The sequence below is a fragment of the Ruditapes philippinarum genome, unplaced genomic scaffold (genome assembly GCF_026571515.1).
Source record: "Ruditapes philippinarum isolate M1 unplaced genomic scaffold, ASM2657151v2 ctg10920_1_1_1_1, whole genome shotgun sequence".
NCBI lineage: Eukaryota > Metazoa > Mollusca > Bivalvia > Venerida > Veneridae > Ruditapes > Ruditapes philippinarum.
Window position 1 is genome coordinate 2,803 of NW_026864410.1, and position 22,590 is coordinate 25,392.

The 22,590-nt window shown below is 34.1% G+C and overlaps 1 protein-coding gene across 1 annotated transcript; it reads right to left on the minus strand.

Moving 5' to 3' along the window:
• Nucleotides 1–13,653: 13,653 nt before the first annotated feature.
• Nucleotides 13,654–20,244, minus strand: LOC132725478 (uncharacterized; the record flags this gene model as incomplete). Its single annotated transcript, XM_060710617.1, is given in 1 exon segment — nucleotides 13,654–20,244. A coding segment is annotated over 1 exon segment (6,495 nt). The 3' UTR covers nucleotides 13,654–13,737.
• Nucleotides 20,245–22,590: the final 2,346 nt, after the last annotated feature.

The following is a 22,590-nucleotide window of genomic DNA, read 5'->3' on the forward strand; positions in this document are numbered from 1 at the left end:
CACTATCCTTCTCTTTTTCAGTCATTGACAAACATGTCATTGCCAAGCAACAAGAGAAGACCTGTCCTAACATACGAGTCTCGTAATGGATCCAAAGTCATCAATATATACAAGTGTGGGGAATGCCAGGGATACTTTCCATCACTTAAATCTATTCATGATCATTTCAAGCCTTTTGATATTTTGAATGGCATGGCCAGCTGTAATAACTTAAGAACAGCAGAACCTTTTACAGACGTGTCAAACAACTCTAGAAGAGTGGAGTGCCAACCACAAGAGAATATTTGCAGGAGATCCCCAAGTACAACAGAATACCCTGATCAGGTTTATCATGAAGATTTTTCTGACGAGAATGCATGCAAAAGAATCATTTCCTCAAAAAGGAAGCATAAATTTCTTGATAACAATTCTAAGGAAATTTCCTACCAAATTGATGATAAAGATCCTGATGTATCAAAATATAAGTCAGAGACTAAAGATATTCAAGATATATCATCAAACAATAATTCAAATGATGTTGAAGGAGAAATTAGGTTTCCAGAGACATGTGGTTCAACCACAGATGAAATGTTCACAGATGAAATTGATTATGAATACAAATCAGCTAATAGAAATGGCATAGAAACAGCAACTAAAGAAATAAACTCTCACCTTTCTATCAAACTTCAAAGAATCGATTCAGTGGAAAATGTTGCGAGGGTGGTGTGTAATGATAATGATTTTTTCATGAAAGAACAATGTTTAGAAAAAAAATCTGATAAAGATGTAAGTATGTGCCAGTTTCTACAGGAGGATATTCAGAACAATTTGTCAGAACAGACAGCTGGAGAGGTAGGTTATGACAGCGATAAAGATTCTGTAATACATGAACGAAATGAGTTGTCAAAGAAAGGAGATGCCATTGATGATCGAAACATCATTAAGTCATCAAGTGATGAAAAAAGATATTCCCTAAGGAAACGACCTGATTGCAACTATGGTGAAAATAATCCTGATGGAGATCAAAGTGATAATGAATATTTCAGTGGTGCTGAAACTGATAGTGATTTTGATATTGACAATTTAAGTGATTGTGACAGTTTGAGTACTGATACTAGAAGTCAAGTTGATACAGGAGATTTGAGTGATATTGATAGCCAGAATGGAAATGTTAGTTTGAGAGATGAATGTCATTCTGTAGAAATGAAAAACGCTGGTGGTAGAAAACCTGGGGATGATGACATGAACTTTACCAATGATATGGTACATGAAGAAACAGGCAAATGCATTGCATCTGTTGAAATTTCAGAAGCTGCTGCAGGTAATAAAATGAAGTCAAATACTGAAGTACCGATAAATAAAAGCAAAGTGGGAACAGATAAAGCGAGTGATAGGAAAATAACAGAAAGCACAACAAATAAAACATTGAGTGATAGGAAAATGACAGAAAGCACAACAAATAAAACATTGAGTGATAGGAAAATGACAGAAAGCACAACAAATAAAACATTGAATGATATGAAAATAACAGAAAGCACAACAAATAAAACATTGAGTGATAGGAAAATAACAGAAAGCACAACAAATAAAACATTGAGTGATAGGAAAATAACAGAAAGCACAACAAATAAAACATCAAGTGATAGGAAAATAACAGAAAGCACAACAAATAAAACATTGGGTGATATGAAAATAACAGAAAGTACAACAAGTAATGTTAAGTATTATATTGTTATTAAAAATTGTCAGATTGATAATTTATCAAAGAAGCCCACAAATAAAATGCCTACAGTAAGCCAGATGATTGAAGAAGGTAGACATTCCAAAAATGAAAGATCCCATAGCAAAATAGAAAATAAAAAATCAGGTCATCAGACACATAGCGTTGCGACTGCCAGAGCTCTTGATGATGTATCAAAAGACATGACTTACAGAATTATTCAAATAAATGAAATTTTTTTTTGTCAGATATGTCATTCTGACTTTAAACAAATCTCATGCTGCAAAAGCCATGTGCTTACAGAACATTTTAATTACTTTGCCTATCAACAGGGCTCAGAAGTATATACTTGTATTGCATGTAAGAAGCATTTTCATAGATTATATTATCTGAATGCCCATTTGGAACAATACCACAGCATTTATAAATACACTTGTGTGAAATGTGATAAAAGATTTAATGCTCACAGGAATAATCATTCCAAAAATTGCAAAAGACACTTTAGAAAAATTTTTGATCGAAAGCTGTCTTGTTATGACTGTGGTCATTTCCATAATTGCATTGTATCCGTGAAAGAAAAGGAACTGATCAACAGTAATTCCGCTGGAAATGAGCTTATCTTTAGTAGAATACGAAACAATCAAACAAAATTCAAAAAAGATAAAGTGGTATCAGACAGTACTGGAATAGAAGAGGGGTCAACACAAAGAAATAAAAACCACTCAAATTCTGGCATGGAAGACAGTTCAACACATGGTCAAGAAGATCAATCCAGTTCTGGCTTGGAAGAAGTTTCAACAAATGATCAAGAAGACAAATCATGTTCTGACATTAAAGAAAGTGCAATACATGGTCAAAAAAAGTCTTCTAGTTCTGTCATGGGAAAATGTTCAACATATGGTAAAGAAGAACACCCCTGTTTTGAATTGGAATTAGGTACAACAGATGATCAAGAAAAACGCTCAAGTAATGACACAGAAGAAGTTTTAAGACATCACGAAGACCACTCCTATTCAACACTTGCTCAAAAAGAAGAATCAATTTCTGACATGAAAGAAAGTGCAAATCATTATCAAGAAAAACCTTCTAGTTCTGGTATGGGAGAATGTTCAGCACAAGGTAAAAAAGACCACTCCAGTTCTGACTTTGATATAGGTTCATCACATGGTCAAGAAAAGCACTCAAAATCTGACATAAAAGATGTTATAAGACACAGTCATGACGACCACTCGAGTACTAGTATGGAAGAAGGTTCAAACAATTGTCAAGAGTACCACTTCAATTCTGACATGGTGGAAAGTTCAACACATGGTGAAGGAGACCAGTCAAGGTCTTACATGAAAGAATTGGCAAAACATGGTCAAGATAATAACACAAAAAGTTTTGGCACCAATGTGAGGAACCAATCTTCACATACTACGAAGAAAAACATGTCTGCAAGTGTGAAGGAGAACTGTTTGGGTCCTGTGAAAGTAGGTGATTTTGAAGCTGTGAAGGATGGCAATTTTGATCATTTGAATATAGACAGAACTTCACCTGTGGAAGAAGAATTATTAGAAGAATGTGAAGTCAGTCTGGAATCACAGAAAGAAGACATTCAGAGACCTCCTTTGCAACAATTCGATAGAAACAAAATTGAACATGGAAATAAAAATCATGTAGAATCTGGCAACAGAGAACTTAGTAAAGCTCAGGGGAACAACTCGGAAAACAACTTTGATATAATGTATGATGGTAATTTCTTCTTCTGTCTGGTTTGCCTTGGGAAATTTGAAGATTTAGCATGCTGTTACACGCATGTTTTATTGAAACACTACATTGCAAAGGCTTTTAAATGCTACATATGTGAACAGGTGCATTATACAAAAGCACTGTACATTTCTCACTTGAGAAAAATTCATAATCTTGATTCTGTTTATTGTGATCAGTGCTTTACAGGATATGATGAAATTGGTTTTCGAGATGAGCATGCTGTAAGTTGCAAACAGAACAAAGTCAGTTTTTCAGATATGGCTAAAACTAATGTGTGTAAGCAATGCTTCACTGTTCATTTAAAGATGTCAGATCAAGACATGACATCTACATGTAAAGAATGTGAAATGGGATTTGCACATATTGCATGTGCTAAGAATCACTTCTTCTTGAAACATTTTCCATCATGTGTTATTCTGTCATCGTCAAATACTGTGTTCAGGTGTCCTTGTGAAAAAGTTGTTTTAACAAGAGCAGAATTGAAGGTACATGTACAAACTGATCATGGATCAAATCTAAGCTCACAAATAGAAGCAGCAGCCCTGCGAGAGGGTTCATTGACAGGTTCAGAAGACATTGACTTAGATTTATATTTGAAAGGATTTGAGGATGGAAAATGCATTGCTTGTGAAAACTTTCATATCATTGATTCAAAAACAGCTGGAGTGAAGGAGAGCAAAGGGACAACATGTAAAGTTTGCAAGATGAAATTTTCTGCCAACACATGTCTTAGAAATCATATGTTGAACACCCATGGTGATAAATACAATATGCGGCAATGTGTTGGATGTGGTCTTTACTGTGCAGGGTTAGAAGTACTTGAAAGACATCAGAAGAAACAGTTTTTTGACAATGAACACGAAACAAGTATAAATGAGAGTGATGATTGTGTTGAAAGGACATGTCAGAGATCAATACCTATAGTTGAATGTGATAAATGTAAGGAAGTTCATCAGCACAAGTTCCTTATTGAAGAGCTGAAATTCAATGATGCAAAAACACCTGATGAGTTAAGAGAGGAAAAAGTTAAAATGAATACACTTCATCAGCAGAGACAAAAATATATTTGTATATTCTGTGAATTTGAAACTGAAAGTCGCGAGCTCTTGTTACAACACAAAAGGCAGAATCATGAAAAAATACAAAACAAAAAAGGTGACTTTTGCCAGGTTTGCAAAAAGCAAATTGATAGTAATATATACCACTTGGAGCATATCCAACAAGAACACTGTTCCTTAAAATTTGTTCAAGGCAAATTGTTGAATGATTTTTCCAAACATTTTTCATGTGAGTATTGTGGAGAGACATTTTCCTTTCTCATTGATGCCCAGATGCACCTTCGCCGAAAACATTTTGAAAAACCGCTAACTGTACAAAAACACTTCACATCTACAAAGAATGCTGCAGTTTTAAGGGGAGATAATGCTGTGCACTGTCCATTGTGTTTGAGATATTATCATAATCATAAAGAATTGCTTTACCATATGACAGGCCATTTTACTACAGTTGCCGAATTGAAACAACCCAAGAAAATTGTATGTGACGTATGTGGGAAGATTTTAAAGAGTAAAGATTGTTTAGCTTCTCATAAAAATACACATAATGACTTTCGAAAATTCCTGTGCAAGATTTGTGGAAAGTCATTTGTACATGAACCAAACCTTTATGCTCATTACCATTCACATGGAAAGAAGAAAGAAGAATGCAAAGTATGTGGAATGAAGTTTTCATTACCGCACCATGTTAGAGCTCATATGAAAAGAAAGCATCAAAATATATGTCCTGAATGATTCAAGCTGAATGTACTTCTTGAATCTATTTCAATTTTTATTGGTTATCTTATTTTTGAATAAAATTTTATACTAGGCCATTATTTTTAAATTGTTTGCTCAACTTTAAAAAAATACAGGTATTGTTAGCTCACCTTAGCTAGCTCATGGTGAGCTTTTAAGATAGTTTAAATTCCGTTGTCTGTCCTTTGGTTGCCATGACAACCAAAAGATTTTTTTTTACAAAATCTTAAAAATCTTTGTCAAAAACCAAAAGTTGTAGAGCCTTGACATTTGGTATGTAACACGTTCTAGTGGTCCTTTACAAAGGTTGTTCAAATTATTTCCCGAGGGTCAAAATGGGGCTCATCAGTTTTATATAAAGTTATACAGGGAAATCTTTAAACGCCAACTGTCAAAATCCATAAGGCATATAGAGCCTTGATATTTGGTATGTAAAATTATCGAATGGTTCTCTACAAAGATGAAAAGGGACTTATTGATTTTTAACTCTCTTGTCACAGAGTGACAAGGTGAGCTTTTGTGACACCATGTTGTCTGTCGTCTGTTTTACTGTTTCGATGCATAGTTATATTGTAAGTTGCTTGTACTAAGTTTCCAACTACAATAAGAAAAAATTGTGATAATTGAAAACCTGATTTCGTTGCGCTGCCATGTTTCATTTAATTATAATAGCTCCATGTTGTTTCTTTTTAACAGATATATCTTTCAGAAATCTTCGTCACTCGGACTGTATTCAACTAAACAGGGACTATTTTAAATATATTTAAAATATTTAATTATTGACGACAGCTTCCCTGTTTGTATTCGTCAGTATTTTCTTCTAGCCTAATATTTAACAAGCTTTCTTATAGGATATTCATATCTCGTTTTTTGATTGGTCGTAGTAGTTTATTTAACGGCACTGCCAGTTATTAGCGCCACTTCTTGATTTTTGTTTGTAAGCGTCACTGTTTGAACAACATTTTTGCCCGCCCGCCCTTCAACAAACCCATTTATGTAGTTGTTTTATTATTATTATCTATTTATATATATATATATATATTTTTTTCTCCCGTTTTGTTTTTACATTCATATGTTCATGTTGTTTATTTGTCTTTTATCTTTATTTCATTTCACATTGTCTTTTAATAGTTATTTCTTTATTTAATTTATTGTTAATAGTAGAAAAATCAATTGTTTTGCATCCTATGCTTTGCATGATTTGTTTACGGTCGTGATTCAATGTCATTTATGCGGGTATTTATGCTTGTTGCATTTATGTTCAACATTATCTGTATTGCATGTTCGTTTAATTATCTGTTAATTGAATTGTCTTCTTGTATTGCATGTTTGCATACTTATCTGATAATTGAATAGTCTTACTTGTATTGCTTGTATAGTTATTTGTTAATATAATAGTCTTACAGTGACGCACATTCATTCATTAAAATTTAATTATTACTTTGATTTGAGTTGTTATTTAGCAAGGATAATAATTGTGTAATTTCAAGTCCAATATTTTTCTGGTCCTTCGGTTTCATTGATGCCAGCACTGTTAACTATGCTAGGGGGCATGAGAGATGTTGCACTTATTCATTATCCCTCATATACACTCATTCAAACCAAATATGCAATTTCATGTAATTTTGTCCGAGCGATCACTTTGTTTCCAGTTTTTTATATAAATAAAAAAAATGTTAATTTACTTGTAGTCTTTGTTATCCTATTACAGTTTTACACATTTGCCGCAAAATATTGTGACACACATTTTTGCGATGTAATTGACGCCTTTAACCCGATTCCAAAAAAAATATTTGTCAACATAAATGTCTAATTAAACATGACTTTGTGCAGATTTGAAGCCAAGTCATATAGGTTCAGATACTTTGTCAACCGATCAGATCTTTGGGGAAACCTATGTAAAACTGAAATCACCTTTAACCCAGTTTCATTGTTCAGCTAAGAATGTGTGTCACCACAAACTCTAAATACAGGTATACACCCGTGCCTTAGGTGAGAGGCTCCTTTTGTTTATGTTCTTAGTGTATTGATTTTATCTTGGCCACAACAACCGTTCCGATCAAGACTTCAAATAGACCAGACCAAACTTGACCATCATTCATAATTGAAATTGACCTTCTAGGTTAATGTGCTTGATTTTAATGTTCCCCCAAAAATTTCGGAGCATTCAAGAGCATATAGTCGCCGGGTTGTCCGTACGTCCCGAATTCGTGTCCGGCCCAAAACCTCGTTATTATACGAAGTATACTGGAATCAGCTTGCCCGTCCGGCTGTCCGGACGTCTCCCCGTCCGTCGGTTTTCCTTGTCCGCCCAATAACTTGAGATTCCTTTGGCCCACAGTCTACATATTTGGCATGGAGGTTAGTCATGATTAGTAGATGACCCCTATTGATTTTGGGGTCAAATGTCAAGGTCAAAGGGGCATTGACTTTAAAAAGCTTGTCCGACCAATAACTTGATAATCCTGTGGCCCAAAGTCTTCATATTTGGCATGGATGTTAGTCATGATAAGCAGATGACCCCTATTGATTTTGAGGTCACTGGGTCAAAGGTCAAGGTCACAGGGGCCTTGACTAAAAAAAGCTTGTCCGCCAAATAATTTGAGACTCCTTTGACCCACAGTCTTCATATTTGGCATGGAGGTTAGTCCTGATAAGTAGATGACCCCTATTGATTTTGAGGTCACTGGATCAAAGTTCAAGGTCACGGGGCCTTGGATTAAAAAAAGGTCAAGGTCACTGCATGACCTTGCAACAAAATCATGTCCGGCCCATAATTTCGTTATTTGAAGTCGGATTTTACAACTATTTCACAGAAATGATCACCATATTGAGACGACGTATCGTGCCCAACATTTAGATTGTTTTTAAACTTTCAACTTAGTCTGCACATATGACATAACTCTGACACAACAATAGGTATACCTTCCTGTGTTCAAAACCTATTCGGGGAACGTGTGTAAATATACCTAAATACTTGACCATCAATCAATCCTGTAGAGTTTCATTGAAATTGCATTAGTGGTATATAAAGAGAAATGGTCCAGACAAACTTGATTAACTCATTTTTTCATTGAAGGGCAATTACTAAACCAAAACCATTTATGTGGAAAATCTGTTTAATATGCGCAAGTTTTTTACCTGTAAAGATTAATTGAAATTGCATAAGTGGTATAAGAGGAGAAACTGCATAACTTGTCAAGACAAACTTTAAAAATAACGATGAAACGGCATTATCTCCGACAAAAATAAATGAACCATTTAAAGCCGATGATATGTACAACTAGACTTGGTACTGATCATTCCTGTAAAATTTGGATGAAATAGCACTAGTAGTTTTTGAGAGGTAGTCCAACCAGATTTTGTGAATCCGGGTTACACACAAAAACATCTTTTTTATTCAAGGGCCATTAGTCGACCAAAAATCATTCAACCGGAAAACCCATGCAATGTGTGCAAGGACTTGAGCTTTATGGTCAATCCTGTAAAGTTTCATTGAAATTGCATTAGTGATATAAGAGTTCTTACAAACCTTTAAATGTTTTTTTAAATTGACATAACTCTGACAAAAATCATTGAACTGAAAAAATGCTAACTATATGCATCACCAGACTTTGTATTGAACCAGTAGTTTCTGAGGAGAAATCCGGACAAGTTTGTGACTGACAGGCAGACAGACACGACGGAGAAGTGACCCCTATATGTTGCAACTAATCCGTAGAGGCGACACAATAAATGGATTACCTTAATTCTTGGACATTATGTACAACCCCTTTTTGACCGAAAGGAAATGTTTGATAATTTGAATATGATCTTGATCATTAAATGTCCTTGACAAAATTAAGTCATTGAACTGACAAAGTCCGACAAAGTACACAGCTACACTTTGAACTGGTCCTTCCTGTAAAGTTTTGATGAAATTGCACCAGTCGTTTCTGATGAGTAGTCCGAACAAGCTTCAATGTAGCTTGCAACACGAAAAATAAAATGCCAAAACACTTAAATTTATTCAAGAGCCATCCATTACTCAGCCGAAAATCATGCAAGCTAAAACCCCGAGTAGGATGCACCACCGATTAACCCTGTAAATTGTCATTGAAACTGCATAACTGGTATAAAAAAGGATTTTTCTTTGTTATTACAACTTTTTCAGAGAAATGATCGACATATTGGAAGACGTGTCGCACCCAAAATTTGGGTCGCTACCTTGAATGTCAAGGTCACAGCATGACCTTGCAACAAAATCATGTCCGGCCCATAATTTCGTTATTTGAAGTCTGATTTTACAACTATTTCACAGAAATGATCACCATATTGAGAGGACGTATCGTGCCCAACATTTAGATTGTTTTTAAACTTTCAACTTTAATTGTCTGTGACATAAATCTGACACAACAATATAGATATATGTACCTACGGAAAACGTAAAAAAATGGTATACATGTATTCTAAACAAAAGATAGCTCCATATCGTTTTCGACTTTCTCTGATCATATGCGTCTTCATACACGAAATGTACATTTTGAAAGCTAACACTTATATATTATATTAAAGGTTTTCGATTCAGTCAGTCCCTTAACCTTTTACCCCATGAGCATATGTTGCGAAAAATGGCAGTTTTCATTGAAAAGCATCCAGTTACAAGTGCCAACTGCTATAAAACTATGAAAAATGCTTCAATACTGATGAAACTTGGCACACATGCTAAATCTTAAATTTCTTGTTACCATGGTAACGGCGAAAAAATCACTATTTTGCAATTTTTTCTTTCCTTTCAAAGTGCTGCTACTTTTCAATGCATTGAGATAGAGTAATTTTAAGGCTTTTCAGCGTTGGTTACACGTCACCTTAAGATTGACCTGGGGCAATTTTTAACGTCACATGTCCAAAATTTTAATGGCGATGAGGGGGTCTACCGCCTTCGACCCCCCCCCCCCCCAACAAAAGGGGGCACATCTCCCTTCATGTATCATTTTGAAGGGGCCGCGCCGAAAATGTGGACATTTTTTTAACAATATTTCGCAATGAAAAAGTGTTTGGCGCCTCAATGGGCATTTTTCACCGTTTGAGGCCTCAAAAAAATGGGGGGCGGGGGACAAAAAGCCGTCAAAACACTATATATGTTCAGATCCAATATCATCAGAAGTTTGTATACATTTATGAACGGCATAATGTTTAATACAGATATTATTGAGTCAACTTGACTGTTAAATAAAAAAAAATATTCTATTTAAATTATACATAAACATTTTGTCGGATCTTATCATATATTATTGAATTTTGACTTAATCTTCACTTTGAAAATGTAGCGGTTTTTTAATAATTTAGTGATTGTGGAAATTTCAAACATAATTAAAGTTCATTTTTGTACAAATTCAACTCAGTCACAAACATCTTTATCACATTGTGAAATAATAAAACCACCTTAAACCGACTTAAAGTTGTTTTTGTTTTCTTCTGAATCTTAAAAACAATTTGGATGGCTACATTGTAATTGTTGAGGATTTATTTTTCAAACCAGATAAAAGAATTTTCTGCTTCCGTGTAAACTGATTGTAAACGTAAACCCACATTTATATATGTTGATGTATAGAACTTTCTAATGAAATCGTAACACTTGACACAGCCTTTTAGAAGTAATCTGTCAGCGTGTCCTCTGCAGATGAAAAGTCACTTTTCCATACACGTCGATACTTTAAATTTCAATGTACATTCTTTTATGGGAGTCGCGTTTACATCTGAAATAGGTATCTATACTTCTTAAAGCTGCAGTCCTAAGATTTTGAAAGAGAAAATATTCTAGGTCAAGTAATTATTTACTTTCTATGTGTGATAAATGACTGATTTTGCAGTATTTTGCCATATTTCTAATGCATGACGTGCATGTATATATCCGGGACATGACTTACCCAGTTAATGGGCTATTTTTTGCATATTGTGATCTCTTATTTCAGATTTATCATAAGTGCCATTTCAAACTTCCTTGTTCATACGACAATATTTTACTTTTAAATAATTTTTAAAAAATCAATATTAGCATTAATCAGGAGGTATGACGTTAAAGCCCCATTTTCTAAAGTTAACCATGAGAGGGGCACGCAATCGACAGTGCAAATATTAATAAACATTTGTATGTGCAATTATATTATTTACGAAAACTTGGGTGGGGGTTACTTCTTTTAAAGCTCAAATTTAATTTTTTTTTCCGAAACTTTATTTATAGTTCAAAATCATAGCTGGTTGTAGATAAAATCAAGCAAAATTCAGAAATTTGACCTTAAAGGTCGATGTCATTTGTGAGTTTAGGTCACGTTTATCATAGTCATCCAAAGAATTGTTGTGTCCAGGTATAAAGGAAAACCATTAAGAAACAAAAAATGTCGACAAATACATGTATGCCCCCTTTCTAGCCCTTGACTGACATTGGTAATTTTGTTATAGAAACTTGCCATAAATGGGTACATGGAAGTGTTCAGTTATGGAAAAAATAGAAAAATAATTAAGACTTTGTCATAAATAGTTTTCAAGACAATGAGGGAAAACTATTCTGATATTTAAAGGAGACACAGGCAAAATGTTCATATTTTAGATTTTGATTTTCTATCTAATATTCTATAAATGTCATCGAAATGAATAGACTAAGCAGTCTAGGGAACAAAATTTTTCTCCATATGAAGAAAAAATTGTTGGTTTCCTAACCTGACCAACGCGGGTCAGGTTAGAACATTTAGATTTCACCACAGTTATCACTGTAAACTATAAAAACGTAAAAGAACCTGTCAAATGATCGACTTCATTAGGCTTGTTTTAATCTACAATATCCACAATATTTGTTTTTAAAACTTTCTAGGGATTTTAATTGTCAAATGACTTGTTTAAAAACTACTCGTTAGTTCAGTCTGCGTCGTTATTTCGTTCAACATATGTAGACTTATTTACGTTTTAAACTGAAAAAAAAAACGTACTGGGACTTTTAAAAACTTCAATATAGCGTAAGTTAAGTAAATATGGTAAATTTAATATTTTGTCGTATATTTGCCTGAGTATCCATTTAATGCGCCTTTGACATTGACCTTTACAGACATATAGTTTCCCAAAATCAATATGGGTCGTCTACTAGTTATGACCAATCAATATGAAAAAATGAAGACTTTGTGATGAATAGCTTTCAAGATCATCAATGGAAACCATTCAAGGACCCTGTGACATTGACATTTGACCCAAAAATCAATAGGGGTCACTTACTAGTTATGGCCAATCAGTATGTGAAATATGAAGACTTTGTGATAAATTAATTTCAAGATAATACATCCTAATATCTAAGGCCCCTGTGGCCTTGACCTTTGACCCTAAAATCTATACGGTTTACCTTCTAGTTAATGACCAATCAGTATATGAAATAGGACGACTTCGTGTTAAATAGTAATCAAAATAATGAGCTGAAACCATTTTAACATTTATGACCCATGGGACCTTTCCCTTTGACCTGGTGACCCCAAAATCAATAGGGTTCATCTACTACTTATTACCAATCAATATGCGAAATATGAAGAATTTGAAATAAAAAGTAACCAAAATAATGAGCGGAAATCATAATACCATTCAAGACCACATCTCATAGTTATGACCAAACAATATGTGAAATATGAAGAGTTTGTGATAAATAGTTTTCAAGATTATCTTGATAAATAGCAAACAAGATAATGAGCGGAAACCATTCTAACATTTCACGCCCCTGTGACATTGACCTTTGATCTAGTAACCCCAAAATCAATACGGGTCATCTATACTATTTATGACCAATCCATATGTGAAATATGAAGACTGTGATGAATAGTTTTCAAGATAATCAGCGGAAACCATTTTGACATTTAACGTCCCTGTGACCTTTGACCTAGTGACCCCAAAATCTATAGGGTTCATCATATAGTTATGAACAATCACTAAGTGAAATATAAAGATTTTGTGAGGAATACTTTTCAAGATAAAAACGGAAACTATTCTGACGTTTAAGCCCCTGTATCCTTGACCTTTGATCTAGTGACCCCAAAATCATCTATATATACTAGTTATGACCAATCATTATGTGAAATATAAAGACTTTGTGATAAATAGTTTTCAAAATAATCAACGAAAACCACGGATTTATATAAATCCCTTGCGGAAACCATGTGGTTTACCGACGGACAAAGCAACGGACGGACCGACAGACTGACATTTAACAAAACAATATACCTACTCTTCTTCGAATAGGGGGGGGGGGTGGCATAAAAATAGAGAAATATGAAAACCGCATCGCCAACGACAACACAACTACATAACTACAGCATTAGCTGGATTTCTGCTTGGAAAAGTCGAGCTAAAATCATTTGTAAACTTTATTAACAACCAAAACACAAGTTAGCACTTAAACATTTTAACACACTTTAAATATATAAAATAAAGTTTATATAATACATGATCGAGCTTCCTAGAGCAATGAGTAATAATTACTTAAGACTTCTTTGGATGTTTCCTTTGCATATGGGCTCTAACGTGGTGTGGCAATGTAAATTTCATTCCACAAACTTTGCATTCTTCTTTCTTTTCTCCATGCACTAATACATGAGTTTGAAGATTGCTTTCATATAAAAATGACTTTTCACAGATGTTGCACTTGAACTTTCGAATACCAGTATGTTTCAATTTGTGAGCAGCAAATGTCGCTTTTTTGTGATAAATCTTCCCACATATGTCACATATAAATTCCTTAGTTTGTTTCACAATGTTATCTGTATTAAAATGACTTTTCAAATGAGCAAGCGTGTTGATATCTGGGCAATATTCAAAACACACAGGACAGTGCATAACATGAAATCCTTTCCTGTTTTGTATCTCCGTTGAGAAATGTTTTTTTACAGTCAGCGGCTTCTCAAAATGTTTTAGGCGAAGGTGCATCTGTGCATCAATGAAAAATGAAAATGTCTCTCCACAATACTCACATGAAAAATTTCTTGAAATATTATTGTACACTTCGCCTTGAACAATTTTAAAGGTACAATGTTCTTGTTGTATATGCTCCATGAGAAACACATTACTTTCAATTCGCTTTTTACAGATCTGGCAAAAGTCACCTTTTTTATTTTCTTTTTTTTCATGGTATTGCTTTACATGTTGCAAATAGAGTCTACGACTTTCAATTTGAATATTACAAATTTTACAAACGTTTATTTTCTTTTGGCAATACATTTTTTTCACTCTTTCCTCACTAAATTTTTCAGGCGGTTTAGCATCATTGAATTTCTGTTCATCCATCATGAATTTGTGTTGATGAATTTCCTCACATTTATCACATTCAAATATAGGCATTGATCTCTGACATGTCATTTCAACACAATCATCACTTTCATTTACGCAGGTTTCGTGTTCATTGTCAAAAAACTGTTTCTTCTGATGTCTTTCAAGTACTGCTAACCCTGCACAGTAAAGACCACATCCAACACATTGCCGCATATTGTATTTATCACCATGGGTGTTCAACATATGGTTTCTAAGACATGTGTTGGTAGAAAATTTTATCTTGCAAATTTTACATGTAGTTTCTTTGCTTTCCTTTATTGTAACTGTTTTTGAATCAATGATATGAAAGTGTTCACAACCTATGCATTTTCCATCTGCTTGTAATGCCTTGAAATAAAAGTCAAAGTCAATATATTCTAACCTTGTAGATGTACTTATTTGCAAAGCTTCATTTTCTTTTTGCTCACCGAGTGTTGATCCATGGTCTGTTTGAACATGAACCTTCAATTCGGCTTTTGTTAAAACATTTTTTCCACAAGGACACTTGAACACAGTGTTTGAAGATGACAGAATAACCCACGACGGAAAATGTTTCATGAAGAAGTGATTCTTAGCACATACAATATTTGCAAATCCCAGTTCACATTCTTCACATGAAGTTGTCTTATCACGATCTGACATCTTTACATGAATAGTGTAGCATTTCTTACACATGTAAGTTTTAGCCCTATCTGATAACTGGATTTTGGTCTTTTTGCATGCTACAACATGCTCATCTCGATAGGCAATGTCATCATATCCTGCATAGCAATGTTCACAGTAAATGGAATCAAGATCATGGAACCTTCTTAAGTGAGAAATGTATGATAATTTTCTGTAAAGCAAGTGATCACATATAATGCATTTAAAAGCATTTGAAATGCAATGTTTCAATAACACATGTGTGTAACAACATTCTAAATCTTCAAATTTTGCAAGGCAAAACAGACAGAAAAAGTAATTACCATTAAACATAACATCAAAATTACTTGGTTTCCATTCTGAGCTCTCGTTCTGAGCCCTAGTAACTTTCTCACTTCTACACTCTACATCATCTAAATTTTCATAATCAACATTATCTATAACATCATGCTCTGTGTGGTTTTCTGCTTGAGGATTCAATATGTCTCGAGTCTGGGATTTCAATTCAGATTTACTTGATTTTTCTTGAACAAAAGCAGTATTTGGACCTTTTCTACCATATGGTGTACCCTCTTTCAATCCATAAGTAGAGTCGTCTTCTTGGTCATGTTTTGCATTGTCCTCAAAACCAGAGCTAAAATGGCCATCTTTACAATTCATTTTACCTTCTTGCATTCCAGTATTTAAAATGGGGTTTTCGCCATTTCTTGAACAGACTAAACTATCAGAAATTGAGTGCTCTACTTTACCATTTGTTACACCTTCTTCTATGTCAGAACTGGGATTGTCTTCTTTATCATGTCCTAAACGTTCCATTATGGTTGGATTAGACTGTTCTACTTCACCATTAGTTGCGTTTTCTTTCATGCTAGAACCAGATAGGTCTTTTTGATCATGTCTTATACTCTTTAACACGGATAGGTTGTTTTCTTGAACATGTATTGCATCTTCTTTTATGCCTGAAACTGAATGTTTCTCTTGATCATGTGTTGCAATTTCTGTAATGTCAAAACTTGAATGGTCTTCTTGACAACGTGCAGAACATTCTTTCATGCTAGAAATTGAATTTTCTTTATCATCATGTCTTAAATGTTCTACTGTGTCAGAACTTGATTGTTCTACTAGACCTTTTACTGCGTCTTCCTGCATACCCGAGCAGGTAGCCTTATTTTGACCATGTTTTAAAATTTTCAAAGTGTCCAAACTTGAATAGTCTTCAAGACCACGTATTGCACAATCTTCAATGTCAGAAATGTTAGTGTTTTCCTGATCGGGTGTTGCACTTACTTTTATTTCAGAACTTGTGTTGTCTTTTTGACCATGTGTTGAACTTCCTTTCAAGCAATAATGGGTGTGCTCTTCTTGACCAAGTGATGAATTTTCTTTCAAGCCAGAAGCAGAATCATTTCCTTTTCCACATGAACCTACTACTTTACATGAATAAGTGTGGTCTTCATGGCTACTATTTGAACCCTCTTCCATACCAGGTCTTGAGTGGTCATCTTGGCCATAAATTTCGTATTTTTCCGTGCTAGAACCTGAGTGTTCTTTATTACCATGTTTTGAACCTTGTATCATGTCATCATTGGACTGGTTTTCTTGAAAATGTGTTGTACTGTCTTTCATATCAGTGTCTTTCATATCAGATCTGTCAGAACCTTTTTTCTTACCCTGTAAGAAATTTGTTTGATTGTTTCTTATTCTACTAAAAATAGCCTCCTTTCCTGTGGAATAACCATTGATTAGTTCCTTTTCTTTGCTTGATACAATGCAATTATGTATTTGGTCACAGTCATTGCATGACAATTGTTGATTAAAAATTTTTTTAATAAAACTTTTACAATATTTGAAATGATCATTCCTGTGAGAATTAAATCTTTCATCACACTTCACACATGTGAATTTATAAATAGTGTGGTGATGCTGTAAATGTCCATTCAAAATATTAAGACCATGAAAATGTTTCTTACATACTGGACAAGTATATACTGCTGAGCCGGGTTGATAAGAGAAATAATAGCCATGTTCTGTCAACACATGGTTTTTACAACATGAGATATGTTTAAAATCAGAATGACATACTTGACAGATAAAAGTTCCATTAACTTCGGCAATTCTGTGTTTCATGTCTTGAGATATATGTTCCATTTCATTGGCATTTTCAACACTTTGACAAGTTGCATCCTTCTTCTGTAACTCAGCAATTATGTTTCGTTCATTAATGAGTACTTTCATAAACTTGTTAACATCCAACAAATCCTTCTCTGAACATTTTTTCTCTTGGGATATGTTTTCATTTTCAGAAGTTCCATCAAATGCACGCGATAAACAATCTTTAAAAAGTTGGAAATCACAAAATGAAAACAAATGCCGGGTCTTGCAATGACATTTTGAGTTTCTTCTTTGAAAAAAACTTGCTTCCAAAATGGTTTCTTTAGTCAATTCATCAAAATGACAAACTATCAAATGGTTCAAACTACAAGCAAATGTCCAAGCTTTACTATTACATTCTTTGCAAATAAAGCGTCCACTAAATGACGCTATACTCTCTAATCCGAAGCAATTGACAAATCCTTGTTTGATCAAGGATATAACATTTCTATCATTATAATTCAATGTATTTGATTCATTTGCACTTAAAACGTTACCAAAAGCCTTTCTATAAAACAGTTTCTTATACTTTTCACATATGCCAACTCCGTGCCTTTGTTTGCATGTTTCACAGTTAAAGACAAATGAAATTTTATTTAACATGTGAAAATTATTCCTATCAGACTCTGTCATATGGATAAGAGCAACGTGATTGACTGCACATGAAATATATTCAAAAATATTATTGCATTTTAAACAACGAATTCTCGTTGGTGCATGATTATATATATTCTTTTCAATCGCTTCAAACTTTTCTTTTAATATGTTTACTTCTTTCTCTTCAGGCATAGTTTGTAAAATGTCATTAATGAGAGCTTCTGCTTGACCTATTGGATTGTATATATGAAAGAATTTGCATTTTACACACTCTATATTGCAATGGTAAAATAGTCCATTTAGTTTTCTAATTTTAATATAATTGGAATTACTTTTGCAAACAAGAAGGTGCCTCTGTAAATCAATGACTGAAGCAAATCTTAGACTACATCTAAGACATTTCATTTCACAAAGAAAATGCAGCATTAAGTGGCATCTTAATCTACTATTTATGAAACTGTCATATGATCTCTGGCAAATAGGACACTTTGTCAATTCCTTTCTTGTGAAAGCAGGATTGTGATAGAGTATCAAATGGTTGATATAACAATTTGTTGTAGTAAATTGTGTCTTACATCTATCACAACTATGGCAATTATCATATGAACAATCTTTCTCTCTCAAATTTTTATCAGATCTTTTACTTTGAGATATTATAGCTGCATTTGTGGGCTTTTTTGGTAAAGTATCAGTCTGAAACTTTCTTACATCAATATTGATATTAAGCTTCCTTGTTGTGTTTATGGGCATTTTCTCTTTACTGATATGATCTGTTTTCAATTTGCTGTTTTTCGCTTCATTATCTGAGTTCATTTTATTTTCTCTGGCATCTTTTGACATATCAACAGCCGCAATGCATTCCCCTGTTTCTTCACACTTAACATATGCCATATCATTTGAACTGTTGATCTGTCTTTTATCAGCTTTGTTTTCAATATTTATAGATTGACATGTATCCCGTAGACTAATAGATTTGTCTCTAGTATCAGAATTATTCAAATCTTTAGTGTCATTTAAACCTGTGATATCACATAAATTTAAATCATCAGTATCATTCAGACTTCCAGTGTCACTTATACTTTCACCATCACTAAGATTGTCCAAGTCAACCGAATAACCAGTATCAAAAAGACTTTCAGTATCACTTGACTGTTCATTGTCACTTTGATCTTTTTCAAGATTACTCTCACAGTAAGAACGAACAGCTCTTTTCCTGAGGAAATATCTATTTCTATCATTTGATGACATAGTTCTTTCACTCACAGCATCTGGGTTTTCTGCCAACAATACGTTTTCCTCAACTATGTCAGTATTCATTTTATTATTTGCAACAACAAATTTTTCTACAGTCTGTTTTGGCACATTTGAACTGATGTGTATATTATTTTTCTCCTCTAAATTATCTAAAGGAAATAATTGGCAAACAGGTCTATCTTTGTCAGTCATTATGTCTGTACATTGCTCTCTCAGTAAGGAATTATTTGCATTTTGAACCACTGTTGCAACATTCTGCTTTGTTTCAAGGCTGTGTGTGTCTATCAAAGAGTGGCAATTTGTTACTCCAAAAGTCTTTTCTTCACCAGTTTGATGAAAAGTTTTGCATACATTATCAGTCTTTGGTACAGGATCAACCTTAGATGAATAAGACTTTATTCCATCCGACAAACCAAAAGATTCTTCAGTCATGTCTGTATAAAAAACTTCAGTGTTCCACACAAAAGTATTTGCAGATGCAATTTTTCTGCAATGATTTTCATGCTGGGACTCACTTCTGTTTAAAACTTGTATCAAGCTTGTAGGTGTTTTACTGATGTTACTCTCAAAAACTTTCGCAATGGCAATATTTTTCTTTCTAAGATTCAAATCTTTTCTGTTTTCATAAGTTTGGTGAGGAATTTCCTCAGAAATGATATCCAGATGTCCCTGCTTCCGTTTTAAGGTAAAATCTCTATCTATTTCTGTCTCATCTGACTTATCTTTATGACTACCTTCATTTATGATTTCTGTTTTACTTGGGGATCTCCTACAAATTTTCTCTGGAGGTTGGCATTCTTCTTTTGAGCTGACTGACTTTAATTTAACAGATTCTGCTGCTGTTGAGTTATTACAATTGGGATTGTCATTCAAATTATCAGTATATGATCTGAAATGTTCATCCATAGATTTAAGTGAAGGAAAGTAACCCTGGCATTCCCCACACCTAAATATATTGACAACTTTGGATCCATTATAAGACCCATATGCTATAACACGTCTTCTTTTAGTTCTTGGCACTGACATTCTTATCTGTATCTGCAAAAGAAAAGGATGATATAATTGATTACATATAATGAGGAATTGTAACACACTACATATTCGCAGACATCGCGCTCCACTATGCATATCTAGGGATGGTACTGATCACTCCTATGTAGTTTCATTGAAATCCAGCCAGCAGTTCGACCTATGAAAACCGGACAATCTGAATGCGAACAGATAGATGGACGCCGTCCTGACAGAGAGACAGCTAGGGCAAAAACAATATGCCTCCCAAATATTTCGGAGACATAAATACAAAGTTATAGTCAGTTACAACACAGATTTATATTAATATGAATCCGTGGTTACAAAAAGAGAATTTGACCTTGAGACAGCCAGACAAGATTTTTTATACTTTTAGCTGCGGTGGCCATTTTGTGTCGCAGAATCAGATTTTACCGTGATGTGCACAACCTGGGATGGTACTGATCAATCCAGTAAAGTTTGGTTGAAATCCCACCAGTAGTTTGACCTGTGAAGGCTGGACAAGATTTTTCTATTTATAGGTCTGTAGGCGGCCATTTTGTGCAGCAAAGGGGAACATGTCGTTGATGTGCACAACTAAAGATGGAACTGATCACTCCTGTAAAGTTAAAATCTCACCAGAAATTTGACCTGTGAAGGTCAGACAATATTTTTATATTTTTAGCTACGGCGGCCATTTTGTTCAGCTAAGCCGAACATGCCAGTGATGTGCACAACTAGGAATGGTACTGATTACTCCTGTAAAGTTTGGTTGAAATCCCACCGAAAGTTTGAATTGTGAAGGTGGGACAAGATTTTTGTACAACAAAATGTAATAGCTCTGGCGGCCATTTTGTGCAGCAAAGGGGAACATGCTGGTGATGTGCACAACTAAGGTTGGAACTTATCACTCCTGTAAAGTTTGGTAGAAATCCCATCAGAAGTTTGACCTGTGAAGGCAGGACAAGATTTTTCTATTTTTAGTCCTGGCAGCCATTTTGTGCAGTGGCGCAGAACCTGCTGGTATTGTGCACAGCTGGGGATGGTAATGATCACGCCTGTAAAGTTTGGTTGAAACCCCACCAGTAGTTTGACATGTGAAGGCCAGACAAGCTTAATGTCCACGTACGGACGAACCGCTATGGCAAAAACAATATGTCTCCCAAAAATAAAGTTAGAGCCATTCTAAGTTCTGGCCTTTTATAACTTTGGCCAAAATCATCTGACCAAATTCAAATTTGACATGCTTATTCCTATAATGTATCTATATGTCAAATCTGAGTTGAATTTATACAACTGTTGTGGAGATAATGAACAGAAACTGAAAATTCCTTATTCTTTTCAAAGTGCAAGAGTGACCACTAACTCAGGGTTCTCAATAAATTATTCATCAGCAGTCAATAAGTAAATTCCAGCAGGCCTTTTGTGTAATTCAAACAACAATTTTCTGCATAAAAGTAAAAAAACTGTTTGTTAAGTAACAAGTCTTTTTTAACTATTTATAAATCAAATCCATACAAAAAGAACAAAATAATAGCAATTTAACCAAAATTCAATAATTTTACCTTGAATTTAATACTCAATGTCAAGGTGAAATTATTGAATTCTGTTCAACCCTTTGGAACTGGCCTTATGAAATGTTGTTTTGTCCAAGTATGAGTGTAATCAATTGATTAAGTATGAATAAAATCCATTGATTAAGTGCCAAGTTACAGTCAGTGCCAAGTTACAGTCAATCAGTGAAGATTCAATAATTTAACCTTCAAAGTCAAGGTCGTCAATAAGCTGAGGTCAATATGAGTTCAACATACATGAAGGTCTTATCCTAAAGAATGTTGTATCTTAATATGAGACTCATTCATTCATTAATAAGAATGTAATAGCCAGTTACAGCAAAAAAGAGAAATTTTAAATAATTTGACAATTTTGGTCAATGTCATTTATATAATTTAGTGAAGGTAAAAGTCTACGTATTAACTTATTCTTCTTATCATAGAAGACTGTTATGTTCAAGTTTGAAGACAATCCATTTTGAAATAACAAAGTTATATCTTATCAGCAAAAATTAAGCAAAGTTTAGGCATTTAACCTTAAATGTCAAGGTCATTTATAAATGAGGTCACATTTAGTCTGGTCTCTTTAAAGGTCTTGTCTCAAGGATTCTTGTGGCCAAGTATGAAGGCAATACACCAAGAACTTAAAAAGTAATTCTCAAGATTAAAGTTTTCGATGGCAACATGACTGTAACAATACCGATATTTACTTTCTTTGAAAAGAAAACAACTTGAGGTTAAAAACTGACCAATGTTAATGTTTTTGATGGCATTGGCAATGACAAAGGCACAGCAACTACAATATACTTATTGCAATCATTAT